The sequence below is a fragment of the Chelonoidis abingdonii genome, chromosome 5, assembly GCF_003597395.2.
Source record: "Chelonoidis abingdonii isolate Lonesome George chromosome 5, CheloAbing_2.0, whole genome shotgun sequence".
NCBI classification, from domain to species: Eukaryota; Metazoa; Chordata; order Testudines; family Testudinidae; genus Chelonoidis; species Chelonoidis abingdonii.
The window spans coordinates 34,427,058-34,454,642 of record NC_133773.1 but is presented as its reverse complement, the minus strand read 5'-3'; the positions used below and the strand labels follow the sequence as shown (position 1 = coordinate 34,454,642).

Genomic DNA, 27,585 nt, shown 5'->3' with positions numbered 1-27,585 from the left:
CTGGTTCCCTGTGTTGCCTGACTCTTAAGCAGGCAGCCCTGGGATTTTGGAAGCCCTGGAGTCCCTGGCACAGGGCAGTCTGCATAGTAGGGCTGCCCCAGAGCTGCAGACCCCCCGAACCCTAGCAGCTGCTCCCTAAAATTGACATTCTTATCTATTTGAGTCAGCAGCTCCTATGATCCCAGGGAGCATATTTTGTTTTAGAAATACCATGGATCATAGTTCCTGAAATGAAACTTTTTCAGGTTCATGGGAAATTTTAAAAAAAAATTTGTTTCAGTCCAAATCAGAACAAAATCAAGCTTCCAAATTTCCCTGGAACTGGAAATCTGTAGTTTGGGCCAGCTCTCTGATCCCTAATTACTGATGTTTTCTATTGTGTTTTGTGAACTATTGCTTTTTCCCCACCAGCAACTGCAGTTATTGTGTAAATTGCAAATCACACGTAAACTAACACTAAAGGTTATGCTCACGTCCACATAGTATTTATCTGTTATGAATATATTAAGCCTAGCCTCTTAAGGGGAAAAGAAAACCCAGAGGAATATGGATCATTCATCATTAGCTGTTTTTGAACTCTTGAAAAGAAGACATATCTGTTCAGGTTTCACTGACTTACCAGTCACAAAGTTAAATACTAAGTCAGCAGCAAATTTATGACTAGGGATTTATTATGGTGTTCTCCTCTCTCTCCTCCAGTGAACACCCCTAGCATCTGCCTACTCATCCGTTTGTTCTTCCTTTCTCCTTCTACCCTATGTACTGTCTCAACCTAATTTTCAGATGTACTGAGTACCAGTAAATCCCACTGAAGTCAGTGAGGGTAGCAGGTGCTAAGTACCTCTCAGAATGAGGCCACTAATAATTTTGCTGTAGTTTCTAGCACTACAGATTACTTGAATTACACACATGCAGAGCTGGGGGTGAAACCTACAGACCTCTGTAAAGAGCTCTGACATTTTGACTTAAGGGAAAAGGTATGTTAGCTATCAGCAACAGAAGGGTTCTTAGTGTATATCTAAGCTGCAACCAGGCAACAGAGTGCAATGTAGTCACGCAAGTATAAGCCTTGATTCTTCAATTGGCTGTGCATGGGGGGACTGCTGTGTGCATGCAGAGGCCAATTTACTTCAGCTGGGCTCCAGGCAACTGGCCTGTTGATATGCAGTGAATACAGAACTGGAGCCATAGAATGTCCAATCTTGCTACCGCTGAAGTCAAGGGCAAAAAATTCTTACTGTCGTCATTTGGTTCCAGATTGGACCTCACAAGACTTTTGGCACCAGTGGGAACAAGCAGATATTCTGTGCTTCTGAAAAGTCACGCCGCAAATGACTAATTCAACAAAAATAAGTGGGATGTGTGTGTTTGTGAATCAGAAATGCAAATCAACAGAAAAGGTTTAGTGCAAAAAAAATTAACTCTGTGCTTGTTCATCATAACAGCCAGTTGAAAACTGTTATTATCTCATCCAGCATAAACATCAAATCAACATTTGGAAAGTAATTACAAGATAGGATTTACATATCTAGAAATGATATATGTAAATACAGCTAAGAACTGATGACAAGTAAATATGTGTATTAAAGAAAAATTCAGTTAAGTCACCACTTGCGGGAATGACTTGTGAATTATTCATCCTTTGCAGTGAGTTCTGAATTTAGATTTCTGATTTTAAGAATCTTTAAGTGGCAGTTAATTCTTAACTTTCATAATTAAACTTTGCTATTTGGGTTATTGTGACCATATTTAGAGCAATCATACGCCTACTGAAAATTTTTCTAGTTTTCAGTTTGGACTGACCCAACTCCTATTAAAGTTAATGGTAGTCTTTCAACTGATTTAATCAGAGCTGGAGCAGGCACCAGAATACCTGATGTGTTATGGTTTTCAGAGACACTGGACTCCTCCTTCAGGACTGATCTTATCTGCTGTGCTCAAAAGAGAGACAAATCTTGTTTCCTTCAGGTCTGCTCAGTTTGTCTGGCCAAGCTCCAGGATTTACTGTACGGTAGTTGCTTCCTAGTCCCCTAAATCAGGAAAATCTGTCTCACTCCTCAGAAATCATTAAAGGTCCAGTACTGATTCAAATAACATTAATGAGAGGTTTTAGTCATTGACTTAAGTGGGAGCAAAACCAGATACACTCTATATTTGTGTGTGTTGCACTCTGTTGGCTTGTTACTGCTCACAAATAATATAAAATCCTTCTATAGATGATCCATAATGTACATTTTCCATTGACTCACGTGTTTAAAGTCCTATATAGTATGTCTGGAACTATAGGACCAACAATTCAGTCCCAGATCTGCAAGTGTTATGGTCAGAGAATAGGCTCTCAATAGCTCAACCTGATTTTGATTTCACTTGTGTGAAAAGGAAATATCAGTTTGCTTTCAAATGTCTAGTGCTAAGTCTCCTTAGCACATATTTTTTAAATTGTGAAACAACTGAGTAAATACTTTTTTACTTATAACCCACAATGTCAGAGAACCAGGAAATGTGTATGTCTAAAACAAACTAAATGCCATCACATCACAGAAAAAGCATAATTCACTCCAGTTAAGAGTATTAGAACCTTCAGAGGATGGGGGAAAAAGGCAGCTAACATGCATAGGGGACTGCAAACTGTGTTAGTAACTAGAGAGCATTTTTCCCGCATTTAACACATTATTTGGACAACTGCAGTAAAAATACATACATGTCAAAACAATGCCAAGTTCCAAATTGAATTTTACAAATACCCATCTGCAGTGACAGCTGGAATCCATTAAAAGTGCTAAATGATTTGTCTAGCTTACTTACAGTTTGCTTGTAAACTCACATAGGGGGTAGAGGGAAATTAACCTACTCAGCATAAGTTGGAACAGGTAACTGAGATGCTGATAGAGGAAAAAGATTAGAAGAAAATTATAAAGTTTGCATAAAAAGAGGTTCGTCTGCAGCAGAGACCACTACAGTTCTTCACAGATACTTTTGATAATTTTGGCCATAAAAACCAGGCAGCAACAGTAGTTCAACATCCAAGGGCACAGTCCTGGAAACCCTTACTCATATGAGTAATTATCAAAAGTATCTGATGATTTTGGGAGCCCAACTTGAAAGACTCTAAAATGTCTTCGAAATACACTTCAAAATCTTTCATCATATGAATGAGCTAGTATACAAGGGTCACACTTTATGTTAAGTGACCATTTATAAAGGATTAATACATGCTTAAAACATCACTGAATCATTTAACTGATAAATTACTTGAAGTCAGTCGAAAGTATTTTATCTGGTTATAGGCTGTTTAGTTACTGGTTAGACTCAATATTCTATAACAACTGAGCAAACATCTATGAATTTCTATTAACCCTTTAAAATTATTTATAGATGTACCCTTAGTATAAAGTGAGACCATAAAATGTAAACAAAAAAAGGAGTCTCCCTCTGGAATTCTCAGAATGATTCAAATTATTGTTAATATATGTAAGCGTACACATGTATGTAGTTCAGCTTGATGTCTTAGAGTAGGATGAATGTATCAGACAAGTAACAAAGTACAAATTATAAGCAGCCTGACTTTCAAAGATGATGAGCACCTGTAGTGGGAGGACATAAACAGAACGAGCCATGTTTTAAAAAGCAACTAGAAGATGTCCTAGCCTGGAATTCCTACATTTATTAAGCTCCCTGCTGCCAACACATCCTGATCCTCTCTGGTAACTCTGGATGACCAGAAACTCTATAAATATTCATCTCCATTTATTTATAATAAAAGATTAGAATATAATTATAAAGCCATGTATATACACACAACAGTTCAAAATAAACTACAAATTCCTTAAAACTATTTACACAATTATGTCCTCTTATCAATTGTATTTAAATAGCACTGAGCAGTATTCTAAGGATCAAGTCTTTGAGGAGGTTTGATCAGACTTCCAGAGTGTGTTCTGACTTCTGTTGAGTTTGTGCACGGTGTTCTCTGTGGAGGGGGCTAACTTCCTGACAAATACTCACAGGACCCAGATCCTCTCTTCGTTGTGTTGGAAAATATTGAAGATGAACCTGATTTTGCCAGAGAAGTCCTCTTTGGAGTCTCCACTAGGTAGGATCTGGGAGTTTCCACTAAATTCTGAATAGTTCCAAATGTTTGAGAGCTTTTGAGCCAAACCCTGTTCCTAGGTCTCAGATCAGGTAGTGCTTTTCCTCTGTCCTGAAGATATGCCAAATGGAAGATGACTGAAACAGTACCTTCCAAATGGGGTGATGAATGTAGTTAAAGGCATAGGTGCTTTAGCAAGAGGGATTTGCTAGATGTGTGCTGTACCATCTAATTTTGAGAAGGCTTTGGCTTCTGATAACTGAGCTAATGTCTGGTCAACTGTGGAAAGTGTGTGTCTTTTTCTGCACATGCTTTTACTAGGTTGTGTAAGGTCTACACAAATCTGGATTTTGCCATTGGGCTTTGATACTATAACCACCCCTGCATACCAGTCTGTTGGTTCTTCTATCTGGGAAATAACCCCCATGTCTTCTATTCTCTTTAATTCTTCTTTGACTTTCCCTAGCAAGGGTATAGGAATGTGCCATGGGGCTGTAAGAGCAAAGGGAGTTGTTGATGGCACCAATTTATTTTGTATTCCCTTGACAGCTATCCGAGCCCTGTGAAGCTCCTGCATAGCTTACTTTCTGCCATTAATGCATTCCAGTTTCTCTGCTAGGTGTAGTCCTTGTACTGCTGGTAATCCGAGTAGAGGAGTTGTCTATCTTTATATTACATATTACTTGTTGAAGAACTTTCTGTCCTTTCTCCAGTTTCCCACGGCACTGGCCACAAACATTCAATATAATGTTACTAGCCGGTGACAGTCGGCAAGTGAGATTGCACCCTGACACCAATTAGTTCCTCTGGAGAAGGCTGACTGGGGTAATTGAAGTTAATTATCTAATTAACTGAGGCTGGGTGAGTTAAAGAACCAATTAGCCCATCAGCTCAAGACTGATAAGAAGGGCACAGGAAGGAAGTGAGGGAGAGAAGAACTAGGCTTGCTAAGCCCAGTCTCACTGCTGTCTCTGGAAAGGGAGATCTCTGGTCCTCTTAGGCCCTAGGAAAAGGGCTGGAAACACAGGGGACACTACAGAATTACTGCACAGGACCATAAACATGTTAATGGATGGAACATAAATAAATAGCATGGTGTGGATACACAATCACTGGAGTTAGTCATTTATGTGATGCTAGAAGACAGGACCAGAATGCACCCTATTACATAGTCCCACAGAGAATCTTATTTGGTCTTTGCAGAGCTCCATCCTGAAATCAATTATTATCTTTTTTGGGAATGCAGTTACTGCTGCTCCTGTATCCATTTTAAATTTACCATCTCAACCATAGATATTCATGCTTGTGCACCTGGTGTTCTCTGTTCTGTTGGGAATAAAGTCTCTAAAAGTATGTACTCATTGTTATCTGATAACACTCCCTCTTGGATTGTTTCCACTACTCTTGGCGATCTGCATGCTATTGCCCAGCGTTCCCTACCTTCTGCCTTGCCAGCTAGACATAGTTGTAAGCTATGTCTTGCCACATCTTCTATAGTTTTTCTAAATTTCCCTCCTATTAAGGTTTCTTCGGTCTCCCTCTCTTCAGTTGTGCGCTATTCTTATGGTATAAATTTGGTCTGACTGCTCCTTTCACATTTGGGTCTTTTTCTCATTACTGTGTCTATTTTGTCTGAAGCAGTTTCCCATATATTGTTAGTATGCAAGTAACAGCTGTTTCTTTACAGCTTCTTGGATTCTTACTTTTGCTAGTGTGAGAGCTGGGTCTAACTGAAGCTATACTGATAAACTTGTGTCTCTTATTAATTCTTTTGTTCCATATTTTGAATGTTAAACAAGACTATGAACTGCAGTAATAAAAGTCTGAGACTTTTCCTTTGTGACAGGCACCTCCTGCTAAATCTGGCCCTTTCATATGCAATATTCTGTCTGTCTATGAAATGGGCATCAAAAGCCTCTTTCACTTTGAAGTATTTTATCTTTTCCTCATAAGAAGATAACATCAGAATGGCCATACTTGGTCAGACCAACGGCCCATCTAGTCCAGAATACTGTCTTCCAAAAGTGGCTGGCGCCAGATGCTTCACAGGGAATGAACAGGGCAATTTATTGAGTGTCCAGTCCCAGTTTCTGACAGTCAGAGGCTTAGGGACACCTAGAGCATACTAGAGGATAGGATGGACCTATCCTCTGTCAACCCACTTATATCTTGATCTTCACAATGTGCCTTGGCAATGAGTTCCACAGGTTGATTGTGCGTTGTGTGAAGCAGTACTTTTTTATGTTTGTGTTAAACCTGCTGCCTGTTAATTTCATCAGATGACCCCCTAGTTTTTGTGTTATGTGAAGGGGGAAATAACACTTCCTACATTACTTTAGTTGTCTCTTTTCTAAGCTGAACAGTTCCAGTCTTTTTAATCTCTCCCCATATGGAAGCTGTTCCCTATTCCTAATAATTTTTGTTGCCATTCTTTGTACTTTTTCCAACTCTAATATACCTTTTTTGAGATTGGGCAACCAGAACTGCACGCAGTTTTCTAAGTGTGGGCACACCATGGCTTTATATAGTGGCATTATGATCCTCCAGTGAGGAGCAGCGTGCACAGTATATCAGCAGCAGCATCACCCATGGCAAATATCAGGGCATTACATGGAATTTTTGTGCTTTCTCTGTTAAAACAGAAGTCGTCTAGAATTGCTCAAATCTATGGATCTCAGCTGCCTGGGTTGCCAAAATCAGACTTTTCTCACAGGACCATTTGTACTCTGGGCTCTATTGCTGTGCTGAGATAAGGTTCTTCTTCTTTCCGTTCACAAGTCTCTTCCCTGGTTTTCCATTTTCACTGGTCTGGAATTTTGGGGTCTCATCTTTCCTTTACTCCATCTTTAGAGAGAGGGATTCATTCATTTCTGAAACCATGTAGTCTAAGGACATAGACACAAAGATCCATGCTTTAAGCAGCACCTAGAGAACTCCCTAACCAGGAAGTTCCTATGTTTAAACTCCCTGATGCACCATATCTTGGTCCTCTCTGGTAACTGTGGAAGCCCAGGAACTCTACTGCTACTCCAGAGTACCCACAAATCTCACTGAGGTCCGTGCCAGCTGTAGGTGGTCAGCACCTTGAAATATAGGTTACTTCTCTTTTGGCACTTAAACGTGAATTTAGGACCCAAACTTTTGACAGCAATTGGCTCAATCTCTGTCCAAATGTGGAAGCAAGTTTAATAGAAAACATCTACCATAGACTAGGAGATAAAACACGGAGTGTGCGGGTGGGTTACTTTACTTCTTCAGGAGGAGGACTGGAAATGTTCACATTTGAAATCATATTCTTTTCTTTAGGCAAAAATATCACACATGTGCATGGTCAGAAAGTGGCATAGTGTCAGGTTCTGGCTGGCAGGTACTTGAGAAGCACATGGACATAACTGAACCAGAAAAGAAGTATTCAGGAAGAAAAACCCCATGATTCTGCATCCTTGTTGCAAGAAGACAGAAATGGATCAACCTGGAGTGAAATACGTGAAAAATCCAAAATAAGCCTTGTAATTGTTACCATTATACTGTAAGTGAAGTCACTGAGAAAATGAAATTTGAGACACACCGTCAGATTTGAATTTCTTAGGTCAGAATTTGGTTTGAACTTGTCAGATATTTCCTGCTTCCAATAGGGAAATTTGAGAGGAGGGACTATTATAAACATTGTCTATATATTTGGAAAGAGTGGTGGGGCAACCTCACTTTCCTGGCTACATGTGATGAAGTAGATATAAAAACAGTCTTGTTCAATGCAAAACAAAGAAGAAAACAAAGAATGTTGTTTGTGCCCAAACTATCTATCTAGTTAGCAATGAATGTTTGCAGGTGCATTCTGAATTCACAAAGCTCACATAGAGTAAGATACACAATCTTTCTCCTGTGTCTGAGATTGACTGACCGTAATACCACATGGGAGGAAAGATCAGCAGAAGCTTATTTCACTTGTTGTCAGAGAGAGAACTCTATTACCAACCCCAGAAAATCATGAGATTTTACAACAAAAAAAAAATACATGTGATATTCTTTTGTGTTTTTTGCCTTTTGATACTTGGACTCACATATATGTTTTTCTCTGCAACTGTTAGGGCTAGAAATTTAATTTTATATGAAACCTGAGATACTCATGTAATCACAAGACAGGGGCTATAAGAAAAAGACCAACTATCATGAGACTCACAATAACATTGCTACACAGACAGGGAGAAGCTGGTTTTCATCTGAGCTCTCTGATCTAATTGGCAAATCAGGGGAAAACAACCATAAATCCCCATAACATTTTATATCAATGTCTGTCTCTGGCATGTAGTGACCTGGGCTAGCACAATATTAATTCCATCCGTTAATGCAAAGAAACTGTGTTGTTTAGTTTCATCAATGTACAGATCAAGGCAACTACATATTTTTGTACAATTGTGTTACACTAGGGGCAAATAAAATTAATTACCCATAAACTATATCTTAAAAATAGCATGTTTGGGAGACAGCAGCTTCCCTGAGTCATCTCTTTGGAAATATCACTTTAGAAGACTCTAAAAGAAAATGTCTTCTTGCAAAATCCCAGAAGAGATAAGTCCACTATCATATTTCTTACAGTTTAACAACAAAATATTTCTGATTACAACATCCCAGCCCCACAACTCCTCTACATACAAAATATTTGAATAAAAGATATAATGGAAGTCATAGTACTGCTTCTATGTACTCATATATGAATAGAATTATGATGAAAGGTAATTAAAATTTGATTCCTAGCCCCTATCCACATTTATTGTTAAAAAAAATCTGTATATGGCTATTCTTTCTATACATAAACTTTGACTTCCCATGGGCAGATGGGAGAAACAGCATATAATATCTGGCTTAAAATAAACAAAAAGTGTGTTTTTACAAGTTTTTGAACAGTGAAACATTTGCTACTTCCAAAACCTAGAGGCGACCTAGGCTCCCAATTAATTTTTTCTTCAGCTGCTTTAGACATACATTTTGCATTGTTTAAAGCAAGGTTCTCAAACTTCATTGCACTGCAACCCCCTTCAGACAATAAAAATTACTAGATAAACTCAGAAGGGGGGACTGAAGCTTGAGCCCAACCGAGCTCTGCTGCCTCAGGCAGCAAAGAGGTGTAAAGCCTGAGCCCCACTGCTGCGGGCAAGAGGGCCAAAGCCCAAGGGCTTCAGGCCCAGGCAAGGGGCCTGTAACCTGAGCCCTGCCACTCAGGGTTGAAGTCCTTGGGCTTCAACTTTGGCTCTGGGTGGTGGGGTTTGGGCTTGAGCTTCAGCCCTGGGCCCCAGCAAATCTAACTGAAGACTCCATTAAAACAGGGTCATGACCCACTTTGGGGTTCCCAACCCACAGTTTGAGAACCGCTGATCTAAAGCAACAATAGGCACTGCTATGTTGGCAGCGGGATGGGAACAGAGTCCAGGGATATATCCCTGTCCTCCTGAAAGAATGCTACAATAGGGCCAGATCCTATTTCTACATCCCAAGTTCAAATAAGTGGCACAGAGCACTAATGCCAGGGTGGACAGGAAAGAATCCTTCCTTCTCCACCTTGTTGGTAGGCTGTGTAGCATTGGAGCTGTTGCAACCTCCATATTCACCCTACACAGGGGTCTTGGCCAACAGATTTGTATAGTTGTAGACCTACTAGCCACACCTGGCTTTTTTTTCTTGCTCCTGCTCAAACCTCCCTGGTTGCTATATAAAATGTACTGTCCCTGATGCACACTGGTGCAAGTGGTGTGTTCTCTGTGCAATGGAACCATGATGATTCTGCAACTTTGGAAGCCATCTGTGCTTGTGCAGAAAGAGGAATCCTGCTTCATATCTTTTATGGCCCTGACCTGCTCCTCCACAGCCATCGCCTACTTCTCAAGCTCCCCCTGCCAATGGCAGCAATGCTTAGACATGTCATCATGTCCTGCACCACCCTGACCCAGTATCTTCCAGATCCAGCAGATGCAGTGGCTATATAGGTGATGTGCATGAATGCATGAATGCATATCTGCATACTACATACATCACTTCTGCAACCATCCATAACCTTTAGTACAGGGGTGGGCAAACTACAGCCTGGGGACCGAATCCACCCCCCTCCCAGACATTTTAATCTGGCCCTCAAGCTCCTGCCAGGGAGCGGGGTCAGGGGCTTGTCCCGATCCCCACATGCTGTGGCTCCGTGCGGCTCCCGGAAGCAGCGGCATGTCCCCCCTTTGGAACCTACACATGGGGCAGTCAGGGGGCTCCGCATGCTGCCCCCACCCCACGCACCACCCTCACAGCTTCTGTTGGCTGGGAACCATGGCCAATGGGAGCTGCAGGGGCAGCACCTGCAGATGGGGCTGTGTGCAGAGCCTCCTGGCCTTGTCTATGTGTAGGAGCCAGAGTGCGGGACATGCCGCTGCTTCCGGGACCTGCTTGAGATAAGCACCACCTGGAGCCTGCATCCCTGCCCCAGCGCTGATCCCCCTCCCACCCTCTGAATCCTTCAGTCCCAGCCTGGAGCATCTTTCTGCACCCCAATTCCTCATTCCCAGCCCCACTCCAGAGCCTGTACCTCCAGCCGGAACCCTCACCCCCTCCCACATGCCAACCCCCAATTTTGTGAGCATTCATGGCCCGCTATACAATTTCCATACCCAGTTGTGGCCCGTGAGCCAAAAAGTTTGCCCACCCCTGCTCTAGCACCTCTATATATCTGAGGATTTTTAGGTATGTGCACATAGCTGTGGTCCATAGACACTTCCCTGGACCTCAGATCTCCACACTGTGAAACAGAAGGACAAAGTGTCCATATGAAATAGGTGATGCTCTAGAATGTAGCTCCCAATTTCATGCAAAGTTATACTACAGGAAAATTGCTGGAGGTGAGTTTGGCAGGAGGAAGCAACAGCTGTTTAAATAGCTTGACAGGTCTGATTTCAACCTATAAAATCAATGTATAACTTCAGAGTTCAGGGACTGAGATTTAAAATGACGGCATCATAACTAGTACCACATGTCTGACATATTGCTTTGGTACTAAATCAACATGCAAGAAGTGCCATATATTCAGTACTTGGATGCAATGGGAGAAGTACAAGCAAATGTAAAATCAGATCTTTAAGTGAAAAATTGGTATTTGTGAGGTTTTGAAATGAGCGACTTTTTTTGTAGGTGCGACAAAGAAATCAGTAAGGTTGGATTTTGTGGGTGGGATTTTCAAAAACACATGCTAGGTTAGAGCGGGTCAAAGATTTTCAGTTGAAACTTTTTTTTTTTAAAATGACTTTTTTACAAAATCAGAAATTTGTGAATACATTTGTTTTGGTTTAAAAATTTGGGGTTTTGGGGTGGGAGGGTTTATCATAAACCAAAAACTGAATATTTTACACTTCTTGGCAACTGAAAAGTGAATATGGTCTGGATTTTTTAATTTTATTTTATATAATTAGAAAAAATAGATTTTTTTTTCGTGGTACAGGTGGGAAGAATCTTCTCCCAACCAGCTCTAAGTTAGATCCCTAACACCCATTGAAAGTCAATAGGATTTGGTCATTCCTTTTGATGCCTTTGAAAATCCCATTGTAAATGAACAATAACTTGTAGGTGAAGTGAAAACATTCCTAATTATATGGATGCTCACTAACAATTTGTCAGTTCATATGGACCATATGCCTTCTGGATTGGTATGTGAGTTCTCCTCTATGCACAGACCCCCTGGACACATGATAGGGATGTTTGTCACAGCGAAGGAAGAGGCTAGAAACTGGGCTGGGCCATCTTCCTTTATCGCCAATGGTAAATTAGAAGAAAGGATAATGCTGTTTCAAGCTATGTGAACATTTCCATTGAGCCCCCACCACACTCGAGACCACCTGATGTAAGAGAAGTTATAGTTGCAGCTTTGGGCAGGTGGGTCTCTGGTAACAACTCCAGGCCAAAGACTCTGGGCTGAATTCTTCTCTGTGTATCTTCAGTGGAGAGATGAATTTTGTCCATGATTTACTTTTTTACAGAAACATTGGCTCCTTTAATTTCTCAACTGCATATTCTCTCCAGAAGTAGTTGCCTGAACAGTATAATAACCAGTTACAGTCACAAGGCAACCTGGTTCTTTGTCTGTGAAAATGTGTGTCACAGTGTTAGTTTTTTATAGCAGCCCTTGTTTAGAGTTGTATTTGGGCACATGTGAGTGACACTGAGGAGCTCTCTAATATAAACATTTAATCTACTTAATGTAACTCATAAAAGTTATAAGCCATTTTACTGTAGGTCGTAACATATGAAATGGATGTATTAAAAACCCATTAAAGGAGTGTTTTTTCAATATTCACCTAAAAACAGTGGGTCAGATCATCAGCTGATGTACGTGGGCACAGCCCCATTAATGTAAATGGAGCTCTTCCATTTAAATTGGCCGAAAACCTGGCCCCATATTGTTAGGCTACTGCCCACTGAAGTCAACAGGAGTTCTTCCACTGCTTCAGTGGGATTTGGATCAGGCCCTTGGTCTCTTTGTCCAATTTAAAAATACAATCAAAAGTAAAGCCAGCAGCTACTCCCCACCCCCAAATCAAAAATAAACAAACAAAGTAAAATGCCCAATAATATTCTCCTTCTTTACATACACACACCAGCCCCTATCATGTCTCTCCTTCCTCAAATGCCTGAGTAAATAGATAGGCCTGCCCTGAAGATCACTAAACCCTGGCTATTCTGGACCAAGTGGGATAGCTAATATTTAAGTTGAGGGCCCATCATGGAACATTCTATGAGCAGCTCTTTCTTTTGTTCTGAGGGGGCTCCAGCTGGCGTACCTCTGTGGCTTACAGCTAATGCAATGCGGCAAGGAGAGTAAGGCAGTGTCTAAAAGAGGCTGATCCTAAGCCTGTTTTAAACATATCACTTAATCAACAGGCTGCTGCCGTTCACCCCACCCACCCCTGGCTTCAGTTTCTGGGTTGTGTTTGTAAAGTTTCTAGAAATTTCTGCCGTCCCCACCATGAAGAAAGGTTGGAATACGGCTATTCACCTCTTCAAACAAATCAATTGATTGAGGCTTTGCGGATGCTATGGTGGAAGCAAGGAACACTGTCCTTGCTTCTCAGACAATTTTTGCAGAGAAGTTCAAAAAAGCCTTCATAATGCAATCTTAGGCAAAATTGACATTGGATTGAAAATCTGATTTTCAGAGACATTGGCAGATAAAGCAGATTTCCTCTCTGATACTAAAGGTGATCTTTCTCTCACCCTCAGTTCTCAAAGATGAGGAAAAATTGAAGCTAGTTATGAAAAAGTGTCAACTTTCCTCACTAAAGAGCTGCAGTTTCCTTTGTGGTCTTATCTTTCATTCCAGGCTATTCTGATTTACAAATATGTCCTTGGTAATGTATTTACTTAGCCTTAATTTAATTCCCCAGATTAAAGAGATTCCTTTTAAAATAGGAACACTACACAGTAGGGTGTTGTTGAAAAAGTCTGGTAGAATCAGCCTTCCCAGCTCTGGAAGGGCTGAGGAGAGTTCATTCTTTTTCTGACCCTCCTGATTCCACTATATATATTTTGTGTTTCATTCTGTATGTATGTATGCTAGAGATAGGCGTAAAAGTATCACCCCCTAAACTTTGGGGGCAGTCAAAATCTGAACCTGGATTCAATAAAAATTTGCTACTCTGGCAAATTTCTAGTATAAATAGCTTATATCCTCTCTCTTATTTCCAGTCCCATCACATAAATGCAAATCTCATGCAGTTGTGAATAATTTTATTAGGAGCAGAATACCAACGTTGTGTAATCTACAACTCAACCTGTAGGATAATTATGAAATTAAAGAATTAGGGTTATTTTAACATTGGTTTAGGAAATATATGTGTTGTGAAGAAAGGCCCTGATTAGCAAATAGAAGAAAGGCCTTGAAAATAAGTTATAAGGCCAGAAGAAATGAAGTAGGGAGGATGTCTGGTTCAAAGAGTAACTAATGAGATAAGAGGAAATTTCTAAAAGGAAGGCCTCTGACTGAGAGGAAGAACTGCAGATGGTTTTAAATAAAACAAAGAGAATCTGTCTTAAAATGAGCCATCATAGCCCTTCCCAACCCACACACCAGTGTTAAATCCTATCTGAACCCTGGTGCAATGGAAAAACTGTTGGCAGCAAGGAGGGGAGAAAAAGCCTTGGGAAGAAATGAGGTTTTAAATCTTATCTGGATTAAGACTGGAAATAAGGGTGAACTGTCTCAAGCTGCTTTTTAGTTAACGTCAGTAATTGGCAATTGCATCACTTTGTTTATTAAAAGATATAAAAAGGAAACTCTTCAAGGGTTCATTGCTAATACCTTCCTGATCACACTGGAGCTGACCAATGTGGGTCTAAGCACCCCTGGGCTTAACCTGCTGGTAAGTACCTTTGCCAAATGCTCCTAAATGTTTTGTTACTGTTTGGATGTAGTCAATTGTTTATTATTTAGGCTTTTTAGGCATCTTAGAGCAATTGTATAAGTACCATTTGGTCTTTGGATTTAATAAATAATTTATGGTTAAATTAGTATTTGGTGGTTCCCATATTAATAATTTCAGATATTATCAATAATTCTAAGGCATCATTGGAAGTTGGACCAGAACCTTAAATATTGAATCTATTTAAATTATATAAAATTGTGAAAAATGTGATAGCTATAGGTGTTCATTTGACCCCGGCAAGGTCAAAGCTAGAATGTACAAAAATTATTTTTGGGGAAAAATCAGCTGTCTTAAATGGCCTTCAAAATATTATGGTATATATGAGAATATTTTTGTACTGTAGTCTTGGCTTATAAAAAAAATTATATTCTCCATTTATGCAAGATCTAATATACTAATGATACTAAACCATTCTACTTGTAAATTATATCCTTTTTCAAAAGCAAGTGAAGACTTTGAGGAAAAAAACAACCTAATTATCTACCAACAAATTATCTAAATTGTGTTGGTGAAGGCTAATGGAGTTTTTAATTTGAAAGATCTTCAGAAATTATGAGTGTTAAATTGTAAATGATAAGATCTAAAAGTAGAACAGAAGTAATCTAAACCAGGAGCTAAAAGTAGAACAATTAACAGGAAAATGATTCTGAGAGCTGAATAGCTAAGGCAGCTAGATCCTCAGGTGTTGTAAATTAGTGTTGCTCCACTGGCTTCAGTAAAGTTATTCCAGTTTATACTAGCTAACAATCTGGTGCAATGTATTCAGAGGATGAAGTAGGAATGTGAAGAATGAAAAAAGTGAGGAGTTGAGTGTAGGGGCCTTGGGAAAGAGAAGAAAGATAGTCTTCTTATCTAAACCAGAAAAATGGGATCCATGAGCCCCATGTTCTAGTTCTGACACTGCCACACTATGTTCCCTTCTAAGCTGTGTGGTTGTGTGGCCGCCCAGGAGTGAATCAAGTGCTGCACACTTAATTGGCAGAGAGGCACACCACTGTGTGTGTTTAGGTGCCCCTCCCACTGCTGCTCTGCAGCTGCATTGCTCCTGCTCTCTACCTTGGAGTCCCTAGCCAGCTGCTCCAGGGACCCTCCTGCTTGCTTTGCAGAGCGGGAGAGGTGGTGGTGGGGGGGTGCTGATGTCAGGGTGTACCCCTGTCATAGCTTTCCTACTCAGATCTGAACCTTAGAGTTCAGAAAATAAGATGCTAGCATGAAACCTCCAAGCTTAATTACCAGCTTAGATCTGTAGAGTGCATACCACCAGCCAGATTCCAGTGTTGGCGCACTCTGGTCGTCCCCAAAACCTTTCCCTGGGGACCCCAAGCTCAGATGCCCTGAGTCTGATCTACCACAAGGGTAATCCCCTCCCCTTGTCTCCTCTTTATTTCCTCCCAGGCTTCCCCTCCCTGGATGCCTGGATGATCACCCTATTTCAATTGCTTGAAATGCAAAACAGAGAGATCCAGGTTCTTTCACCCTCAGTCAGAGTCCCTGCAAAGGTAAGCTTGCAACCTGACACAAGAGATTACCCCTCCCAGTCTTTCCCTGAAAGAGACTGTAACCCTGGACAGAGATTCCTATCCCCTGAGCCTCAACTAGAAAAAAAATCAACAAGTTTTAAAAAGAAACGTAATTAAAAAGACATAAAAATGGTCTCTGTATCCAGGTTGACAATATACAGGTCAATGCTTAAAAGAAAAATGAATAAACAGCCTTTATCCAAAAGATAATACAATTTAAAACATCCAGCCAAAACTACACACATGTAAATACAAAAACAATATAAAAACCTATTGTTTTCTACCTTTGTACTTACACTTGGAAACAGAAGATTAGAAAGCTTGGAGAGAGACAGTTCACTCTCAGAGTGGAGAGCAACAGAGAGAGAAAGACACACACCCAGAAGTTCCCTCGAGATTTGAAAAATCTTGTTTCCTGATTAGTCCTCTGGTCAGGTGTTTGGTTACCCCTTTGCAGGTGAAATAGACATTAACTCTTAGCTATCTGTTTATGACAACCCCATCTCCGCAGAGTAGGGGAAGGGGGACAGGGCTCAGGAGCAGGAGAGCTGCTGTGGTCTGAGCCTTTTGGTGTGAGTGCCTTAAAGAGACAGCGCATGGTCTCTCAGAGACTTCTCCAAAAGCCAGTACACACACAATCTCTCTCTCTCTCACACACATACACATACTCATTCTCTTTGTCTCTCACACACATGTACACACACATTTTGTCTCTGTGTGTCTCTCTCACACATACATACACTGTCTTTGACACCCCCCCCCACACACTGCCTCTGTCTCATCCCCCCCACACACACACTGTCTCTGACACACACACTATTTCTCTTTCACACTCGCCTCCCAACACATGTGGTGGTGGTGGTGTTACTTGGCACTTCCTGCAATGTGCATATATTCTCTGTAATACTATTCTTTCAAAGTGCTTTTATTTTAGTTTTTTTTTTGACTAGTGTATGCATTTCATAATTTTTTTTCTTTTATGCTTGAATTTAATTCTTTGAGTAGTGAATTATAAAATGCCTAACTGGCTGGAGTAAATGAGTAGTGAATTATAAAATGTCCTGGCTGGAGTAATTATCCCTATGGTAACTTGAAAATAAAAAGATATCTAGGTATTTTGATTCTACTGGTGGCGCACAGCCGCACATTACCTCAATATTGGTGCACTTAACAAAATTCATTCTGCATGGATGGAAAAAATTAGAGGGAACATTGCAGGGCCACATACTTCCTATGTCACCTTGGCCAGTTCATTTAGGTCTGAGTTTCAAAAATGTCTGTTGTTTTTGGATGTCACTACATTTGAGTGTTCAAACTCATCGACTACGTCTACACTACAGACCGTACAGTGGCACAACTGTACTGATGCAGCTGGGCCGCTGTAAAGTTGCCTGTGTAACTGTTCTATGCCAATGGGAGATAGCTCTCCCATTGGAATAAATAAACCACCCTCAACGAGCGGCTATAGCTCTGTCAGCGGGAGAGCATCTCCTGCTGACATAGTGCTGTTCACATTGCTGCTGGTGCCACCTATATATTTTTTTCAAACCCCTGACCGACAGAAGTTTTACCAACAAAAGTGATAGTGTAGACCTAACATAAAACAATATGCCATGAAGTCAATTGGTGATGTAGACAGCAGCGCTGAAAATCAAGTCCTATTTGTCTCGGATAGGGCACTCAAAAACTGGCATAGTCAAAAGTAGAGGACATGTTTGAAAAAGAAGTCCTGGACTTCTCTATGCTTTATTGTCTCCATCTATGAAATGGGGGGGAAATAGTAATTGATATCCCTGGGACGCTGGGAGGCCTAATCCATAAACTGTGAATATTTGCAAAGTGGCTAGAGATATTCAGGTAGAATGGCACTATACAAGTACATTTGTATCTTTGTTGCTGTGATAAAATCCTAGGAGAATAATATATTAAAGTGATATTCAAAGCAAGAGACCTAACTTTGACCTAGCTGATGAAATTAACTATCTGGATACTCGGATATTCTCTGAGTACAGATGTTAAAGTACAGAGTTTTTTAGCTCCTCAAAGGAATATATCAAACAGACAGACATGACAGAAAGGGTAATCATATGCACATGTAGTGGGAGGAATGGGGCAAGGCATTGCCAACAATCACTAAGAGAATTTGCATCCCAGATTTGTTAGCAGATTGCTTTCCTGGAAAAAAAATCCTCTATGCTACAAATGTTGTTTTGGAGGGTTGGTATGTTTCAGAATAAATAACTGCACCTCTACCTCGATATAATGCTGTCCTTGGCAGCCAAAAAAATCTTACCATGTTATAGGTGAAACCGCATTATATTGAAATTGCTTTGATTCACCGGAATGTACAGCCCAGCTCCCATGGAGCACTGCTTTACCACATTATATCTGAATTCGTGTTATATCAGGTTGCGTTATATCGGGGTAGAGCTGTATGTTGAGTAGATTCCATTTTGGGTCTGAACTTTTCAGAGCAGATGAAATGAAAAATAAAGATGGTTAGTAAAACATGGAAATATATGTGTGTGTAATATGCTATGATTAGACTTAAGATCGAACAAAGGTGAATCATGAACTGAATGCTTTGAAAATGTTAATGTGGCAATGGGCTGGCCATGTGACATGTTGGACCTATGGTATGAATCCATGCTATCAATAAAGAAAATAAAAATAAGGAATTGAGAGTCCTTTTACACATTACTGCTATCTGTGAAGAGCACACCTCACCATATGCAAAATATTCCTGATATGAAGAATTCCAGTTTCAGCAGGGTAATTTGTTGAAGTAGGTATGTAGCTACACCTTCTTTTAGGTCTGGAGCCTGAGAAGATTTTAGCATCTGCAGCTCCAGGATTAGCCCATTGATTTCTATGATACTGTTAGAGTCAATGACTCATTTCAGGATGTGATGTATTAGCCATGCTGCCCACGATAGGAGAATTAAGATATCAGTATTTTTTTAGCGAAAGAAATGAGGGTCCAAGTTATTGCACATAGAAATATATTGAACCAAACCAAAATATATTGAACTTCCATATAAAATCAATCATGTATTCACTTCCATCAAGATGATTAATCTTAAAGCATAAAAAACTATGAAATCAAGGATTTTTTGTGTGTTTTCCCCCAAAGCAACCAGTACTCTTGAATGCACTGTTTAGGAGGATGATTTTTCAGAAACCAGGCCTGTTGGGATGCCATCATACTGTCAGGAAGTGCTCTGCGTAGTTCGAAAGCTTGTCTCTCTCACCAACAGATGTTGATCCAATAGAAGATATTACCTCACACCCCTTGTCTCTCTAATGAAGGCAATAGCAGTTTTGTCTAAAGGAGGGCCTGATTATGAAAGGAGTGTGAATTTATTGGAAAGAAACAAGCTTTTCAGTTTCCAAGAGAAACATCAAGCATGGACTATTTACATGGAGCAAACAAAGAGCTCTAACGCTATGTAATTAGTTCACAAGCAAAAGTAGTGATGTATGGAACATTAATATATTCAAATAGAGTGTTAGATAAATTTGCTCAGCAAGGGAAGGGTGAAGCAACAGAGGAAAAAGAAAATATTGAGTAGAATACAAGAACACAAGACATTAGCACAGAGCTGTACTTTTAAGAGTTTCTTTTGTTAAAATGAATGGAGTAGCTCAGTGGTAGAACCCATTAGTCACTTTCTTTCTGTTTAAAACAGTAATTTTATATTGTAGAAAATGGATTGGACTAATTATTTCCTCTTTGTTTAAGAAAGGAGTGGTAATTAGGGCAGTAGAATCTTTACATGTTTTGCTTTGCAAAGAGATTCCTGGCATCTGCTGAACCCTGCACTTTGGTTCTTGTAGGTTGGAGACAAATCAGCCCTGCAGGCTCATTTGAAGCTCTGACAAAATGCCCCTTCCTACCCTACACTGCCAAAGGGACCCCTTACTACTCCCCAACAAGCCCTATAACGTCTGCTGAATGGCCTGAGTTAAACCTTTTGAAATCAGCCAAAAGAGTCCCATTGTTTTTTTGTTTTTGTTTTTTTGTTTTGATTAAGCCCTAAACCATCTAAAGGTCCAATGAAATATGTTATGGGGGTTGTAGGAGGGAATGGTAGCAATGGAGTGTAATTCAGGGAGGGAAGTTCACTGGCTTCTAACTTTTGTAGTTACAGGCTCTGGCTAGTTTGAGGCTCAGTACAAGTATTTCACAAAGCTCTAGCCATAATTGCCTGCTTTCACGTAAAATAGTATAGCCCCAGAGTGAGGGGATGTGCACCCCACACCAGCTTTGAGAGGCCAGTTAGGTTATCCTGCCTCAACTGAGAGAAGGAGGGCCAGAGTTAATTGAGAATGAAGCCCAGCGGGGGAAAGGTGTGGGACAATAGTATAAAACCAGGAAATTGAAAAACAGAGGGGGTTGCAATGGAAGGAGGCTCTAGTCACTTCCTGGGATGAGGGTGACTCAGTGACAAGAAGGAAGTCTAGGGGGCGCATAAGGCCTGAGTGCCTATCCTGGATTAAGCAGTCTGGTAAGAAGCTAGGGGTAGAACCATGGGGAGAAGAGTAAGCTCCTGGGGCAAGAGGAGATAGGGAGAGTTGGCAGGAAGGAGCCTAGGGATGAGTACTGAGCAGGGCCAGCTCCAGGCCCCAGTGTGCCAAGCGCGTGCTTGGGGCGGCATGCCGCAGGGGGCGCTCTGCCGGTTGCCTGGAGGGCAGCAGGCAGCTCCGGTGGACCTCCTGCAGGTGTGCCTGCGGAGGGTCTGCTGGTCCCACGGCTCCGGTGGAGCATCCACAGGCAGGCCTGCCGGAGGTCCACTGGAGCCGCGGGACCAGCGGACCCTCCACAGCCACGTCTGCGGGAGATCCACCAGAGCTGCGGGACCGGCGAGCGGCAGAGCGCCCCCCGTGGCGTGCTGCCGTGCTTGGGGTGGCGAAATGGCTAGAGCCGGCCCTGGTACTGAGGACCTTGATTGCTAGTTATAGGTTCCTTAGGTTAGAACTCAGAGTAGCAGATGGGCTGGGCTTCTCTCCTAGGTACTGATATAGTGGAATTAATCCTTGAGCTGGGATTCAAAGCTGTTGTCCTGTGTTGGATTTTGTAACCCCAAAAGGGGTATATTAAATCATGCCTGGGCTGAAGGGCTGAATTTTGGGGAGAGAGACCACTGCAGTAATGGAGCAACTGTCAGCAGGGAATGCCATATGGCCAGAGAGCTGCTATGCCACGTCTGCCCATGAGGAAGTGCTCTTGTGGTGCGTGAACTTCTTCATATGTAGGCACAATGGTACAAGTTAATTGCAAAGTAGAAAGATGAATCTCCAGACTAGGAAATCCAGAATGTTTGTTAAGATACTTACATCAAACTTTGTGCATTTATTTCTCCGGTGGTCTTGTTTTGCTTTATCAGAAATATGCATAAAGCAGGGAAAAATCAGTTGTTATATATACACACCTTTCTTTCCCATACCAGCGTCCTGCTTCTGATGCCAGTGTTGCCCCTCTGCTGATTAGTAGCAAATTTGAGGGCCTTGCAGGTTGGCTTTCGAGTGAAGGAGAAATGAGTGATGCAGAGTCTGGCTATATCCTATACACACACATCCTGGAACAGAGGCATCACAAATAGCACACAAGCAAATCACTCTTCAGAAATCTTAGCCTACACTCCAGCACTTGGTTCCTGGAAAGCTTCTCCAAATCCAGAGAGCAAACTATCTGCCACTGCTTCCTCCAAGAATTACTGCATATAAAAAGCTAATATCAATATGGCATTTCTTCAAGGAGCAAAAACTTCTTTGAATACTAGGAAAACAGACTTCTAAGATATGTGTAACAATGCTATCCAGTGACCCCTTTCATAATAATGTGTTTATGACCCTTGGAAAAGGTGAGATAATTATTATAGAAATGTTAACAGTACATTAGTTATAATATTTTTTTAGTGTGCATTAATAGTATAAATATCCATGAAAAGAAATAAATGAAAACTCAGATGCTACTTTTTGTTATGCACATAAAATACCCAAAGTTTTTTATCCTGGGCATCTTCAACATCCATGCTGACAATGCCTGTGGTGCAATGCTCCAAAACCTACCTATTTTCACCAGTATTATCAAAGTTAATTTCAAGGCCTAAACACAGAAGTTCTAGGGTAAGCCTGATTTTTCTAGACTGGAAATGGGTATAGGGAAAATGAGTATTAAACTACCCAACTCTTCCAGCATGACCACACCACCCTCTCCTCTATGCTGAAATCAGTGTAGCTAGTGGAAAGGGGTGAAGGGTCGTCAGTGAGTTAGACCCAAAGAGTAGAATTATTATGATCATTCACTGGGCCTGATACCCAAGCATCCTCTTACTGCTTTACCCTTGGAACCTCAGAGTTTTTCCTCATCAACCTGAAAGAAGGCAAGTAGAAATGAAAATTGGTAGTGGGAAACATAAAATAAAGTCAGCCTTCAACACATGGCCTTCTTACAAGCCTAGATGATGGCTGTGGGAGAAAACTAGATGTGTTACTTCTCCTCTGTTAGAGGCTGCTAAATTTACACTTTGGACTGTGAATAATTTCATTAACCCAAAATATCTTCATCCTCAACTTCTGAACCCAGCACCTCTATCAGCTTCACAGAGGAGATCACCTTAGTTTGGGATGGCCTGTGTGGGTTCCAGTGACTTCATACTGAACACACAATTGATAAAACACATCCATCCAAGAACTTGACTTAGGGTACATCTATATTACCCGCTGAATCGGTGGGTAGTGTTCGATGTATCGGGGATCGATTTTTATCGTGTCTCATCTGGACGTGATAAATCGATCCACTAATCAACGCCCGTACTCCACCAGGGCAGGAGGAGTAAGCAGAGTTGATGGGAGAACCGCAGCAGTCGACTCGCTGCTGTGAGGATGGCCAGGTGAATCGAACAGAGATACTTCGACTTCAGCTACACTATTCGCGTATCTTAGTTCGAACCCCTTGGCTGGTGTAGCCCATGCCTTAGTCAAGCAACAGAGAGTCCTAGAAGTACTGAAGGAAATCCACACCATTTGAGACTTTGACCAATGCCCTTCCTGATAGCTAATGACACCTGGGTCAGTGAAGAATAACCTGTACTGTGTGAATAGTAATACATACAATCAATAAAACTTAGTTACAGGTATGCATTTTTGAGTCTCAGAACCTTGATGTTAATAGCTTCTAGTCATATGGGACATATACACCTCTGCAAAAGAAGCTGTTTGTTTAATGTCAGACCTTGTGTACCATTTCCCCCCTGGTGTTTTAAATGTGATGCTTTGGCATACAGTTCTTAAATATTTTTTCTTAACATTGTTTTCTTGACATGCTAATTATATTGTATTTTATTTCAGTGCTGTTTCCTAAGTGCCCTGGCACACTACATGGAAGTGATTTATAAATAAAATGACTGTAAAGTAACCTTTGCATTTCTATAGTGCCTTTCATGTGGGGAAATCAAGTATATAACAGACAGTAATGAACTAAGACGTGTAGCACCTCTGTGAGGTAGGCATGAAAAACGGATCACTTAACCCACTGCTGAAATGCATATATGTCCGAAGTGGAATATGACAACTGTTTAGCAGAACTTACACATCAGATTAAGACAGGAAATGAAGAATAAATATATCCAATTTGATAATGTTAGAGGTATTTAGATTGGCAGAATTTAATTGCTGGAGTTAAAACTTGACCAGGATACCACAAGCAACATCCTGGCTCTGGCAGAAAGCATGAGATTTTTCATGAACCCCAACATTATATTTCTTATCCAGGAAGTGACCTCTTTGAGAACAATGTCCTGTGATGGATGTGCTACCTATGTGGGTCCCATGAGGGGTTGGGCCTTGAATCCTCCTTGGGATTCCCAGCTAAACTGTTTCCCTATGAGTCTGCAGGGATGTGCTGTAGAAGCAGGTGGGGAAGGGTTAAAAGATACAGAGCATGTGCATTTGGGTGTCTGGCCCAGCTGTTTAGGTATAAAAGAAGGCAGTAGTGGCTGCTGCTCTCCTGCTTGAGCCTCAGAAGGGGGAGATTTTTGTCTTAAAAGACTTTTGATAAACCCTGCAGAGAACTAAATATTTGTTTATACTCTGGCAAGAAAAGGACTTGTTGCACAGTTGATTGCATGTCCCCCCCCCCCCCCCACCAGTAGATTGTGTCTGTTTTTTCTGGGTGCAGGTGCCTGTGCGGGAGAGAGATGTCTTCTGATGGCAGCCCCTGTTCTGATCTCTGAGCCCAGTCACTTGTTCTCAGAAATAAGTCAGAGGGAAGAATGGCACCTAATGAATTTCAAACACTTGTGTGCCTTTCAACCTGTTAAAACCAAGCCAAGCATTTGAGTTTTAGGCAGTGTGGAGCAGGGCAAGTGGTTTTTCACTCATTCTAGAAATACACCAATCTCTCTTCCTTGAGGACTTTATAGCATAGGACAACTTCATCTTTGGTTCCAATCTCATAGAATAATTAGCAATATTTGGTGTAATGCAATATCTCATTTTTTTTCTCACCAAAAAATGCAGACAAGGCATCTGAATAGTTATGAATAAAATCTTAGGGCAAGATCCTTATTACCCACTAAAGACTCTTTGGAGCACTGAAGACATTAAATTAGCCCTAAATGGGTAGTTAGGGAATACTCAGCTGTCGTAAGGATGGCATACCTGGCTTTATTCCATCTGTTCTACATCCCCTTCAGCAGAGGGGTGTGTGCTGAAGGTGAGATATAGTGAGTTGATAGCAGGAGCAAAGTCAGAGCACAGGGTGCTTTTACATTTTGGGGCTGGTAGAATGGCCCTCACTGGTCCCAGGAGCAGAGGAAGTGGAAAGGTGGCTTAGAACCACTCTTCTGTCAGCCGTACCTAGCATGATTTCTTGTGGCTGAGAATTCAGCCTTCAGACTTACAATTTAGTAGAATTCCCAAAGAAGTATTCTGATCTTGTGTTCTGTAGGAATGCTGCTGCTGTCTTTGCATGTGTTTTTAAAGCTTCGTATGATTGAACCTTTGAAAAAATTGTCACCCTAAAATTTCATATTTTCTAGCAAGTTAAGTGACCAAACTTACACAACATGATTTTAATAGCTTATGGACTCTCTTGCATGTAAAAAGTTATAAATGCATTGCAATAACAAACACGTAGTAAAGAGTCTTAGAAATAACTACACTACCTGTTGCTGCAGATCTGCAATCTTAAGCTACCAGCTTTTCTGAATGTAAACCAAATTGCTAAGGCTCATGAAGGAAGTGCCGAGTCTCCCTTTCAATACAGTGTATGGGAAAGAGATCAGGAAGACGGGAGCGCTTCCTAAGGGAGAGCCACAGACTGATCTTGCAAGAGTCAGGGAACAATCTAGTGTGAAACATTTTTGTGAGAGATTTGATGGTGTCCTCTCTTGTCAATAGGAACCTCTGTATCAATCCCATCCCATTAGTGTCAAGAACACCAGGATGAAGTTTTGTCCCTGTTCTATTTTCTCTCATGATCACAGACTTCCTTGCTCTGAGTATTGAAAGGGAAAATCATACACTTGATTAAAAACATAATACCTCCTGTAGCCACCCCTACTGGTATACACAAATGACAATATAAATCATTTCATTAGCTAAGATCAGGAGCGGCAAAGCTGAAAGAAGCTTCCTGCTAGGGGAGTTACTGACAACAGATTCTGAGGTTGCTTTCTCTCTGCTGAGGAAGCAAAGACGAGGCAGATGCTTTTCTGGGACGTGTCTTCAGTGGCTGCCAGCGGCAGAAATAAAGAAGGAAATTTGAAATGCTTCCTCTAATCGCATCATTAGTACAGACTCTCCAGCAGCAGGGTGTAGCACAATGGCATGGACCGTATGAATGGAGTATCTCCCTGGGTAAAGAGCACACCCAGAGCAGGCACTGGCATAGCACAATCATTATTGAAAGGATGGGAACACAGACAGCTGCTGAAGTCATCACATAGGAAAAGAACGTGAAAGAAAGACTAAGGGAGAGGGAATAAAAGATGAGGCGAGAAAGAGAGAGAGAGAGAGAGAGAGACTGAGAGGTAAATCAGACAGAGGGGAAAGAAAAGTTAAAATGAGCATCAGGGAGGGATCTTGAAAAGGCACAGTGGAGTGTCCGTGCTGATCTGTCTGACAGACACAAGGACTACAGCAGGATTTCCACACAGAGCACTTTGGGTGAAGCATTCATCACTCAACCCCCTCACCTATTTGGCTTTCTCTCTCAGGGATTTTTCAACAGAGAGATTCTGTCTCCACCCCATCACCTCCACCAGTCCCCTCCCTTCTCTCACCTGTCCACGGCAATCGCCGTCATGGAGTAGATGCTGGCGAAGACTGCAGTGATGGGGAAGAAGTTGTGGAAGCGGCAGTAAGCCTCCCCAAAGTACCACTCGTTGTGCAGGGCATAGATGAAGTTGATGAGGGTGTTGAAAGCAGCCATGGAGGCATCTGAGAAGGCCAAGTTCACCAGGAAATAGTTGGTCACTGTCCTCATACGCTTGTGAGCCAAGATGATCCAGATGACAATCAGGTTGCCAAGGACGGCCACAGCCACCACCCCACCATAAGCCAGAGACCACAGGGCAATGCGCCAGGAGGGCTGCACAAATTGGTTGGTGAAGTTAGCTGTTGCGGGTGCTAAAGGGGAGGAGATGTTACCAGCCTGAGCTCCCAGAGGCTGCCCCCAGTTGCCTCCTGACCCAGAAAAGCTCGTGTTCCAGCTGCTGCTCTCATTTGCACTCCAGCTGGATGCAGGTATAGAAGTCATCTTGAATGTCCTCCCTCGTTCCAGCAATATGAAAGTCTCCCCCACTTTTCCTCCCCCGCCCCACAAAAAGTTGATCAACAAAATGAGAACAGCTTAGTGGAAGTGAGAGAGGGATCAGAGCAGTCTTGAGCAACACCACATGTGGTTATGCTGCTTAAACTATAAAAGGATGCTACACCAGGAGAGCTGCTGCTTGTGAGTAGTACACGCTGTCCCCTTCCCTGTCTGTGCAGCCAGCTCTCTCTCTGCTTTGTTGAAGGAGAAGGGGATCAGGAGCTGAGGCACCTTTTATAGGATTGTGTGTTCCCCGGTGTCCTAAAGGGAGTGGGGTGATGACACTTTTTTCTCTCTCTTCTCCCTCCTCCTCTCTCCAGCTTTCATTCACTGTCAGCAGCATCCACTTTCAGTAGCTGTGAAGGAAGGAACAAGGAGAATAAATCCTCTCCCTCTCTCCCCCCATCTTCACTTCTTTACCCTTTCATGCTCATGCCTGTTTTTTTGTTATACTCCTTCCCCAGCTTTGTAGGGCTCTGTGTTGTTGATATCAATTGAAGATTCCAAGTCTCAGATGCTAATAAAAAGACACTATATTGTCACTTCCATTCTGTGTTCTATCAGAACATTCTCTGAGAAATGCTGGGCATTCTGCTAAGGGCAGCAGACAGTCTGGCTGGCAGTATTAGTGGACATCAGATACATCCCTGATTTGTATTAACACATTCTTTAGAACAATTTATTAAGATCCTCTTTTTATGCTCGTCTTTC

General features: G+C 41.5%; 1 protein-coding gene across 1 annotated transcript in view; it reads right to left on the bottom strand.

Annotated features, from left to right (window-relative positions):
* TACR3 (tachykinin receptor 3) overlaps positions 1–27,033 on the bottom strand; it is a 58,378-nt gene extending 31,345 nt beyond the window's left edge. Inside the window, exon 1 of the mRNA XM_032794289.2 lies at positions 26,345–27,033. Within this exon, the coding sequence (XP_032650180.1) occupies positions 26,345–26,820 (476 nt within the window). The 5' untranslated portion in view covers positions 26,821–27,033. The remainder of the gene's footprint in view (positions 1–26,344) is intronic.
* Between the last annotated feature and the right edge of the window lie 552 nt (positions 27,034–27,585).